General features: G+C 35.1%; 1 protein-coding gene across 6 annotated transcripts; it reads left to right on the top strand.

The window, feature by feature from the left end:
• Window positions 1-388: 388 nt before the first annotated feature.
• Window positions 389-7,486, top strand: LOC108224314 (glycosyltransferase BC10). 6 transcript variants are annotated; one of them, XM_017398869.2, is made up of 11 exons: window positions 389-592; window positions 1,026-1,290; window positions 2,302-2,400; window positions 3,298-3,398; window positions 3,532-3,603; window positions 3,811-3,901; window positions 4,226-4,306; window positions 6,503-6,565; window positions 6,657-6,779; window positions 6,897-6,935; window positions 7,011-7,486. In XM_017398869.2, the coding sequence occupies exons 1-11, from the start codon at window positions 588-590 to the stop codon at window positions 7,140-7,142; spliced, it is 1,071 nt and encodes a 356-aa protein (XP_017254358.1). In that variant the 5' UTR covers window positions 389-587; the 3' UTR covers window positions 7,143-7,486. The 6 variants fall into 6 exon arrangements, with proteins under 6 accessions (XP_017254358.1, XP_063935996.1, XP_017254356.1 ...); XM_017398867.2 differs by having other exon boundaries at window positions 398-592; window positions 907-1,290; XM_017398866.2 differs by having other exon boundaries at window positions 399-592; window positions 821-1,290.
• Window positions 7,487-11,026: the final 3,540 nt, after the last annotated feature.

Below are 11,026 nucleotides of genomic sequence, written 5' to 3' on the forward strand. Positions count from 1 at the left end.
TAAAATAATTGTTATGATTACAATATACTTTTATAAACAGAATAATGATCATATTCATCAAAAAGTTTTGGCCCATAACAACTGATTGGCGTGGAGTTATTATCTAACACACAACTCCATTACCATCAAATTAAAACTTCGTAGACCCTTGACCGACGGCTGTGGAAATGTGTGTTAAATAATCTGTACTAAAAAAATTAGAAGATGTAAATGATTAATTTATATTATAATAAAATTATTTATCAATAATAAATTATATATATAATTGGATAATGAAAAATCTTTTTATGACCGAAGTCCGAACTAAGAAATATTCCGACACTCCAATTTAACTGAACGTACGTATTTTATTTATAAAATTTCCTCCCGATTGTTTATTATTTGCACACGTTTCTGTAATAAATTATCCTACCGGAACAGAGTAGAATTGAACAGTTTAAAGGAAAAAAACATAACCCCGCCTATGTCCATCTCCATCTCCATCTCTGGGTGAAGTTGCATCGTCAGATCTGGAGCATACTTATTACTTACCGGCTACTACTCTAATAGATTTGGCAGCTCCACATTTATCCTTCCTTCCGTTGTATATGATGTAAGCAATCTTCTTCTGCTCAGTCTTCTTCTGTTCTGTTGTGTAGTACAGTAGAGTAATTGTGTTTTTATCTTGGAGTATTTGTTAGTATATGTTTTCAACTTTGACTAGCATTGCTGTGTCAACTTGATTTTGGAATTGGATATTTGAATTTCTTATTCCAATTTCTGATTTGTATTTACAAATCTTGTCTATTTCTCACCCTTGTTAATTTATATTCCCAATCAGATCACTCATTCTCAAACATTTGGACTTGTGCTTCATTTTCTGATTCACTTCTGAATTATTTTCAAATGCTAATGCATACATCTTAGATCAACACAGCTCACGCGTGGCGTCTAGGCATCAAATACCTCCACATGATGTCTGCGCCTCGCCACCGTGCTCATTTCAAGAAGCCAACTTGGGTTTTTCTCTTCATTTTCTTGGTCAGCTTGTTCCTAGTTTGTGCCTATGTCTACCCTCCACGCAATACGGCTGCATGTTATGTATTCTCATCTGCCAGTTGCAAAGCCTTGACAGACTGGTTACCACCTGCTCCTGCAAGAGACCTTACAGATGAAGAGGTTGCTTCTCGTGTTGTAATTAGAGATATTCTTAATACACCACCAGCAATATCAAAACCCCCCAAAATTGCTTTTATGTTCTTAATCCCCGGTGCATTGCCTTTTGAGAAGTTGTGGGACAAGTTCTTTCAGGTGATTTTCTTCCAATACATGACTTTCAGATGCTATTACTTCTCATACATATATCTGCTTTATTGCTTAAGAATACATGGTTTAAATATGTTGTTGATATAATGAAAAATAAAAAAAACTCTTCTGTTGAAAGATAGTACAAAATGGAAGTTGGGAAGTCTTCCCTGTAAAAGATCAAAATAAAAAATGTAGGGTGGATACATGGAGAAGCTTATAGAAATGAAGGTGTGAAGTTGTAGAATAGGAGATCATTCAGTATTCATTTTTGGGTGGAACCTGATGTGCCTTGAAACCGTTGAAGTTGTAATCTTGTGATCCTGATTTCAAATAGATGTTAAGAGAGGAAGTAAGAATCTTAAGTAATAGAAAATAGTATTAAGAGACTTGAGATGTTTTCATATACATTACGAGGATAACCTATCCAGAATTTAATTTATCAAAATTTAAACTAAAGACACCGCTCTTCTGTTGATGGTCGCTAAGTGACATGATTGACCTTGGCAAGATACTTGCTGCTTAATTTGCAACAGGAGGTGCTTGTTTTTATCTCTACCAATTCAAAATTGAGCATATACTTACAGTTTTTTTCAAAAGGGATTTGGTTTAAGCAGCTTTTTCTCAGAAGGGATTTGGTTTAAGCATGCTTTCGTTTTTGAATTATATTTTATATTATACACTGCTTTCAGTATTTCTCTACCATTATCTTTAAATATGCCATTCATATATGTAAATTTTCCTACAAATTCAGCTGTATCCATGTCGAGACATCAAATACTCAGAAATTCAGACCTTCAAGACAGTATACAGACCCTGTATCTTAATTTTTATTTTCTATTATATTTATAGTTCGATGTTTGGGAGCGGGGGAGGGGGAGAAACCATACTTGGCAAACTATCTAATACTAATACTCATTATCTAATACATTACTTATGAGGTAATGCATTCTCTAATTTTTCAACTAATTTTATAGCTGATACTGACAATTATGTGCTTTAAAAAAAATATGGCAGGGGCATGAAGATAGATTCTCTGTCTATGTTCATGCATCAAAGGAAAAGCCAGTACATACTAGTCGTTTCTTTCTTGATCGAGAGATCCGCAGTGAAAAGGTTTGTAGTCCCTGTGTATTACTTTTAAATTTATATTATTGTATACTTTATATTGTTTTTTTATTATAAAATGCCCGCTGGTCTCTTTATCAGTTTCCAGATAAGTTATTCTTTCAACGTTCGAAGATGCTTGATAATTGAGATATGTTGACTTCTATAATGACTCTAAATCACCTACATCAAACAATTTTGGCTGAATGTTATGGTTTCCTTCCGTATTCCTATATTTTTCTTAATTTTTTTTGAGAAAACACCAAGATGAGAGAACATCTTAGTTTCGCTTTCTATATGGCCGCTTATTATTTGCTAGCAAGTTGTTAATCTTTGTTCTCCCAGTGTGCTAAACCCTCACAGTTAACCTAAAGGCTTGTCTTAGTTAACCAACAGCATGTAGCTATGCATTCTGTTTACTTATTGGCTCTTTCTGATATTTAATTGCTGCGGCATGTTATTCTCTGGGTTGCATGCATTATTTGATTTGCATCCTAATTTTAGTACATGTCACATATGAAACACAATGTTTTGTTTTTGTTATATGTTTCGTATCTTACCCTCATAATGATATGCAATTGTTCAGAGACTTACTCACACCTGTACAAGAACATCCAATCATGTTCTCTTTAGAAAAGATAAAATCAAAGTATGGAGAACACGGCCTAGAGCCTCAAATATCCTGCCACTGGCTCATGGTGCATATATACAGGACAACTTTGGGGAATGTGGATAATCAGTACTTGTTCAATTATCAATGTACATCATACAAAAACTTCCTGTCCATTTTGTTATATTCCTTATGGACTTATTGTTGTGTCCTTTTGGTGTCATATAAAGTGTTAAAAATCTTGTGAAATTGTATTTAAGGAATATAATCAGTTGCTATGCTAATTTTCTGTGCAGGTAGTTTGGGGTGGTATATCAATGATTGATGCAGAACGACGACTTTTAGCAAATGCACTTAAAGACCCAGATAACCAGCATTTTGTGTTACTTTCTGACAGGTTTGGATAGTTTACTCTTATGTTTAAATATTATGCTGAAGTATGATGATTTGTGTTAGTATTAAGTTTGTTGTATATTCTTATATACCTATTTGTTATATTATTAAGTCTGTTGGATATTCTTATTTTGCAGCTGTGTGCCATTGCATGATTTCGACTATGTGCACAACTATTTGATCTACACAAATGTCAGCTACATTGACAAGTAAGAGAGTGATCGTGGATCTATTTTCTTTTTCACTCAGAGTTTGTTTAAAGAGATATTTTTCTGGAATTGTTGCTAACTTGTGCGCTTTTCTAACCACTCAATGTAATTTGATCTTTGATAGTACTACTAAATGGAAAGAGTAATTGTAATCAATTTTTGTTATGGCATCATGATGTTTGCAATGCACCTTCTTTTAATTTCCAGGTTTAGGGATCCTGGTCCACATGGGAGTGGCAGGTATTCAGAACGTATGTTACCTGAAGTCGAAAAGAAAGACTTTCACAAAGGTGCCCAGGTATATAGTACGATCCCTTTCCTGTCTTTAACCATCTGTGTCAATGTTCAAATGATAGCGTGTGTTTATGTTTCATTTTGCAATAGCAATGGCTGAGTTATACACAAGCTTTCATTACTAGGACTTAGTTTTCTGTTTTTTCGTATTTTGAATTGTCATCCATGTAATCATTACTTGCTGACTCAAAAATAATGTGTTCTCTGTTATTATATGGAAGTGAAATTTGGATGATAGGGTGGATTTTAGTCGATTTTATAGCAGGTGCTAATTTTTCTTAAATAGACTTCTATAGTATTTATATGTTTTCCCATTTTTATTCTACAGTGGTTTACAATGAAGCGCCAGCATGCTCTAATCATTACTGCGGATAGTCTATATTATACACTGTTCAGAGATTTCTGCAAGGTGCTTTGTATTCTTAGCATCTTTGTGTTTCTTTTATAATGAATTGAAGTTCTATATAATATATATGTAAAGTTATTTGAGCATAATTTGTCATCAACTGTATATACATCTACATAGTTTGCGTTGGCTACTTGTGTAATAGTTGCTAAATCGCCATGCCCCGCGCCTATATATAATATTACATTTTTAATAGTTGCTTAAAAGGATAGTGACTTTTTTCTTGAAATTTAATAAAAATATACAATACATGTATACTAGAAATACGTACATGTCCTTTAGCCAAAAAATAAATAAATACATGCATGTCAAATTCGGATAACAATATAACCATGTAAAATAATTTTAATATTAGATATAATAAAATATATTATAATAAATAATATTATACACACACACACGGGGCGGGCGGGGAGTCCCTGCGGGGATTAGGCATATACCATACTTGCCTAGATATCGGTGGGGCGGAAAATTACTCCTCATCAATACCCCCATTCCCATTTCCCCGTATTAACGGGGCAGGTCTGCCCCATTCGGAGCGGGTTCTCCATTTCCCCCACCCCCTTTTGAACCCTATGCTTGTGAGTGTTTGTCCTTTTGCATGTACAGTAGTGTATTACTGTAATAACATAAATCATAAGTTGAAATCTTGAAATCTTCATATATTTTTTTGCAGTCAAATTTTCTGTTATGTTTTTTTGACGTATAGATACTGTAGTTTGGTATAAGCTGTTACGGCTTGTTCTGGATCTGAAAACAGGAAGGAAACATACGATTATGAAGACTATCTAAAAGACAAAACTATATATAATAATTTATCATAATGTTTTTTTGAATTTACTCATGCGTAATTTATATATCCGTCTGAGTATATATTAAAAGATTACGTCGAAATGGAAGGCAAGCAAGCAGTAACATGCGCTGTTGGCCCTTTATGAATGGTAAAAACCAATCCTCCATGATACCACGTCAATAGACCCGAGAGTCATTGTTAGGGATCAGCCCAATACAATGGTAACATGGACTTTGGTGATCCAAAATATATAAGGATAATAATTGTATGTTTAAACAATTATTATAAAAGATATGTTTTGGTCACAAAGTTAGAAGAGGATTGTTGGGTATTAACCCAGTTGGAATTGGATTCTGATTTGAGTTGAAGATTTCAGAATAGGATTCCAATTGCAGTTAGGTATTTCAGATACTTGAGTAGTAGGCTTGAGTATCCAAGTTTGGTTGATTGTATTATTGATAATGGTTTTGATTAATAATACAAGTTGGGACGTGGGTTTTCCACGTCAAATATATTGTTTTGTGTGTGCTTTGCATTATAAGATTGAATCTCGTTTTTTATCGTAACAGTCATAACAGTATTATGCATGACTGTTTGCACTCTGCTGGGAAGATCCCCACGTCTGTTGCTAGAAAATTTCGAATGAAAAATTATCTCTTGTTATAGGATATTTTTGATCAGAACTTGTGCAATGTATATTTTATTAGGTTCTACAAATATTGGTTTAGCAAAACTCTACCAGTGTCAGAGTTATGGCACCGGTCCCAAGCCCGGGTAAAGGAAGAGGATGTAAGGTATTCTGTAGTGGCTTTACAATATTATCTATCGGATCCAATCTTAATCTGATGAACCACTTAGTTTCTAAGCAATTGTCTGGGAGAAGTGTTGAACAGAGAAAATTAATAGATTTAATCGAGTTTATACAACTCAGCTCCATGTGTATTTTGTTAGCTCTTGAATAAGTATCCTGGGTCAGATCTTAGTTTGTGAGGTAGTTTGGTTATGGTGTTTTGAAGTTTGAACAGCGATAATTCACAAAGGACTGCTTTTGTGCAAGTTATTGTCAGCTATTTTTTGATGGTACGACTAACTTTTCCTGGTTTTGGTCAAACATCCACTTTCTTAGGCTGTTTTCTGATGGGAATGTTGAAGTAAATGCTAGTCTTAAGCACATGCACTACTTTTTAGGATTTATTTGCCTGTAAAAATGACTAACTTGAATTACGCTGCTCGCCTTTTATGTTCTTTCCTTTGATCCCCTCTTTATAAGTCTTCATTATTACATCTTGTAATTTAATTGTCTTGCATTCATTTAGCAAAAAATAAACAAAAATTGTGTTGCATTTTTATATTCTGAACTTTAATTGCTGCCACATATCACTGATGTTATATTTTCTGTTTTACAGCCAGGTATGGAAGGGAACAAGAATTGCTATCCTGATGAACACTATCTGCCCACTTTTTTCCATGTGAGAATATAAAATATCTACTCCCATTATAAGCCCCTGCAGTTCTCTGTATGCCATCTCGTGTTAAATGACTATCTCTCTTTTTCTTCAGATGCTTAATCCACTTGGCATAGCGAATTGGTCAGTCACACATGTCGATTGGTCTGAAGGGAAGTGGCATCCGAAGTCGTACAAAGCTGCAGATGTCAGCATGGAACTCGTAAAAAATATTACTGTAAGGGTCTTGTTTGTGCATCATTGAACCCACCAACCAAATAGACATGCACTACTGGATTCTGTGAAATCGTCTTTTTAAAATATGATTTTAAATGACACTTGTGTGATCTTGCAGTCTCTTACCGAAAATGTTCACGTGACAAGTGATGAAAGGGTAAATACTTTACTTAGTAGCCGTGGCATAAACCAATTTTATCGAAGTCTAAATATTTACATTTTGTTTTTGCAGAAAGAAATCCAGATCAGACCTTGCCTGTGGAATGGAGAGAAACGGCCCTGTTACCTGTTTGCACGAAAGTTCTTACCAGAAACTCTAGACAAAATGGTGCTTCTTTTCTCCAACTACACAACATATACGTGAGGATGATGATATTTAGGTGGGGATCGGTTTTGTTTTTAGCCGATTCATCTTAGTTACTCATGTAGCTTACATTGTTGTAAATTTTGCAAAAGGACTAAAGCAGAAGGTATATACGGTGTCAGGTTTTTCTGACTTGGGGATCAGGGATAAGTTAGTAATCAGCATCTTTTTCTCTATATACTTGAGTTTCTGGTACAGAAATTTTGTGCAGTGGCATTTATATTCAGTACAATATAGATTGGTTATGTGAGGTCACAGTGGTGACGTCAACACGTAATGAATTTGATTTTTGAAGTATAGTTTCTTAATCTTAATGTAAAAATGAGGGATTGATTTAGATTCAAGATTATCAACTCCTCCTGGCTGTATTGAGTAGATTGTTTTAATACGTATGCCGGGTGGTGGAGGGAGGCCTGATCACAGGAGTAAAAAGGTGATCGGGTATAAGTAACCCCCCAACACCTGGGCAAGCAATTGATGGCCCATGCAGATACCAAAGACAGGAGGAAGAATTCAGCTAATTTTTTGACTGATTCAACTGCGGAAGAGGGCCATTGCCGAAAAGAACTCCATGAGGTTCCATATTTTAAAGTTGCAGATGCCGGCGGCAGACTATTATCTTACAACCATTTGATGCCAATTGCCAAGCGACTGGGTAATTTAGATGCCAAATGTGAGTATGCAAGGGTATTTCTGGTAGTCAATTAGTACAAACACATGAGAGAGCTGTAGAGTTGATGACAACGCATATTAAATCCACACGACCACACCTGCAGAGAGTTGTAGAGACTATACACCAGTACAGTAGTACCCAAGGTAAAATTTTACTTTCAGATGGCTTCCATCTGGTCTTAATCTACGTGTGAATACTAAAATTAGGCGTAGCACAATTTAACAATTCCAGTGTGTCAAGAGCAACCTATAAATAAACACGGTGTTGATCATCTTTCTCCTGTTTACACATCTATGATAATTCATTTCATTTACCAGACGCCACCATTCGTTTCAATTTATGATCAATCATCATATTATACGCTCTACTTACTACTTGGGTTGCCACTTGCTCCCACTTTTATCACTACTCATAATCTATTTGGACTCTAAAATTGGTTTTAGTCGGCGGGAAAGGAATTTAACAATATATACCAAAAAAATGTTTGTAAATTTGTTATTTTTCCTTTAAATTGTTTCTCTTGAAAATTAAATATTTTAACTTTTTATTCTTCCATTATTATCCAATATTGTTCCTGCTTAGTTCCTCCTTTTAATATCCAAAATAAGCATCTATTTTTAGGAGAGAATATACACATATATATTCTAGGGTGTTTAGCATGAAGTATTCTTAATAAATAAATGTTTAATTTCAAAAATATAAATATTTGGCCATATAATATATAGAAAAAAGTGAGTCATTCTGAAAATAAAGTGAAGTTGCTGGTATTGAAACTGAAATGGGGGCACAAGTGAATAAATTTGGTTGGTAGAATATGAATAGATGAAATGGGTGCGCCGGCTGAATTGGTTTGATACACGTTAATTGCAAGTTAGAATAATAATATACTACGAGTCGTGGTGTATGAGCAAGAGAAGAATGAAATTGGCGTCGAAAGATAACATGTCTTGTCGCCACACAAAATGGTGAAAACTTTAATGCTTTCTCATGTTTTCCAACGCCCGGCCGGCCGACGAATTATGATTTTGTTTTGTTTTTTTTATTAAATGTATATAAGAAACCATCATTGTCAAGAATTGCAGTGATAAAATGATCAAGAGTGCTGAGTTGTGATGATGGACATTTGATTTGAATACAGAGCGCATGTGAATGGAATGGGGAGTTGTATGTCATCCAAGCTGGCGGAGGAGGAGGAGGAGGAGGAGGAGGTGATGAAAATAAGGCTCGTGCATTTAAATGGTTGGACGGAGGAGTTTGAAGATGCGATGACAGTAGCCCAAGTCACAGGAGGTGACAAGCAGCAGCATTTCGTGTTTGCGCAGGCCCAGCTGGCGACTCTTCTCAACTCCAAGCCCAAGCCCCTGGACTCTGCCACCCAGCTTCAGAAGGGAAGCATTTACTTCTTGTTGCCTCATTCCCTTTTTAACACAGAGATGTCACCTATCGACTTGGCTACTATATCCAAACGCCTCACTCTTGCAGCGGCTGCACACAAGCCCAGCAGGATTGACAAGAAGAAGAAGAAGAAGAAGAAGAAGAAGCAGAGCAAACTTGAAATTAGAAATCGTTACGCGGACAGGTATGTGCCACCAAGGATTAATGAGGCGCTCGGAGATGTTGATATTAATAATCATAAACAAAATACTAGTTGGAAACCCATCCTGGAATCTATTACAGAAAGATCATTCACTCGTGCTGAATCAGATTCTTCACACCAAGATCAGGATCATCGCTACTAGTTCCGTAATCCTTTTCACTAGTATATGCATGGCTGGCCTGATTTGCATCGCTTGCACTTGCTCATCACGAAATACATACTTCACAATCATTTTTCATCACCTTATACCTTTATCTCTTTTATTTTCAGCTCCCTCCCTCCGTTTCTTCTCCCCTCACTTTTCTACACATCCATTCTTCTAAAAATATCACCAACTTATAACCTAATCCTTCCATCACATTTTTTTTAAATAATTCGATGCATCTGGTGATTTGATTCCGTTACATGAACATCATCAAGGGTTTAAACTTTAAACCCAAACCATGAGGCCAAATAAATCTCAAAGGAAACTAGGCACAAGGCTACAGCCGACACGGACATATCCAAGCTCGGCCTGCTCATCCAAATCACAAACTCTTAACTTGCCTCACCACATTTTATTCTAGCCTTGGACCATGAAAATGCCAAATTCTAAACGTGATTTCTCATGTACTGTATGTAGACTTTGTCCACTTTCATGGCTTTTTTCACATATAGGCAGTTTAGTTCAACTTAAAAAAAGTGTTTTTTACTTAAAGTAAAGAATGAGATTAGAAGTGAGAGGTAAGTTAGGACTTTCGGTTAAGGTGTTTGGAAAAAAAGTAGAAGTCTTGAAACAAAATCTAGCATTCTCAACTTCTAAGAGTTTTTGGCTTTTCACCTATAACATTCTCAGTTTCTTATAAATACTTCTGGCGTTTTACACAGGTTAAGAAAAGAGAAGCAACTTTTTAAAAAAGAAGTGCTTTTTTTTTTTTCGTTCCCAGACACCATCACAGTCTTTTTCTTATTATGGTCGCAAACTTAAGAGTCCAGTAAACTAAGCTAACTCGAGTACTAACAATCTCTTTAGCAATAAACTTACCTAGCTAGCCGTCATTTACGGATAATGAAATAGCAAATCACCCATTCCAATTCTAAAATGATTTTTTATATTTATAGATTTAAATTATGTGCATCCCACGTGTCAAACCCTACTGCGAATTTGTCATTCCGTCTAAACTTCCGTTACTTTTTTAACGGGAGTGATGAGTTTAAAATCATTAAGCGAGTTTAGTGAGCCATTTGAGACCCATCAGTGATGAAGTTGATATCATTTATCCACTTCAGTGATAAGTTTGATAATTAACCCATAATTAAAACGGTTAAACGTTAGCTCGGGCCAAAGTGCACATACTCTCCAAAGTCCAAACTATCCCGTTTGGCTCACTACTTAGGACTTAAACATGACGTCAGAATTTATTTATTTTGAATAATTTTGATTTATTAATTATTAAAAATACAATAATTAAAATAAAAGGATTTATGTGTAATTTATAACTTGTGGAATAGTTTTTATAAAAAAAATCAAAAAAATATAAGTTACTGAAAAAAGTATCTCAAACTGACTTTAAGTCGACTTGTGATTTATTGTACAAAGATATATTTTTCAGTTTAAAACTAAAAACAAGCCCG

The sequence above is a fragment of the Daucus carota genome, chromosome 6 (genome assembly GCF_001625215.2).
Source record: "Daucus carota subsp. sativus chromosome 6, DH1 v3.0, whole genome shotgun sequence".
NCBI classification, from domain to species: Eukaryota; Viridiplantae; Streptophyta; class Magnoliopsida; order Apiales; family Apiaceae; genus Daucus; species Daucus carota.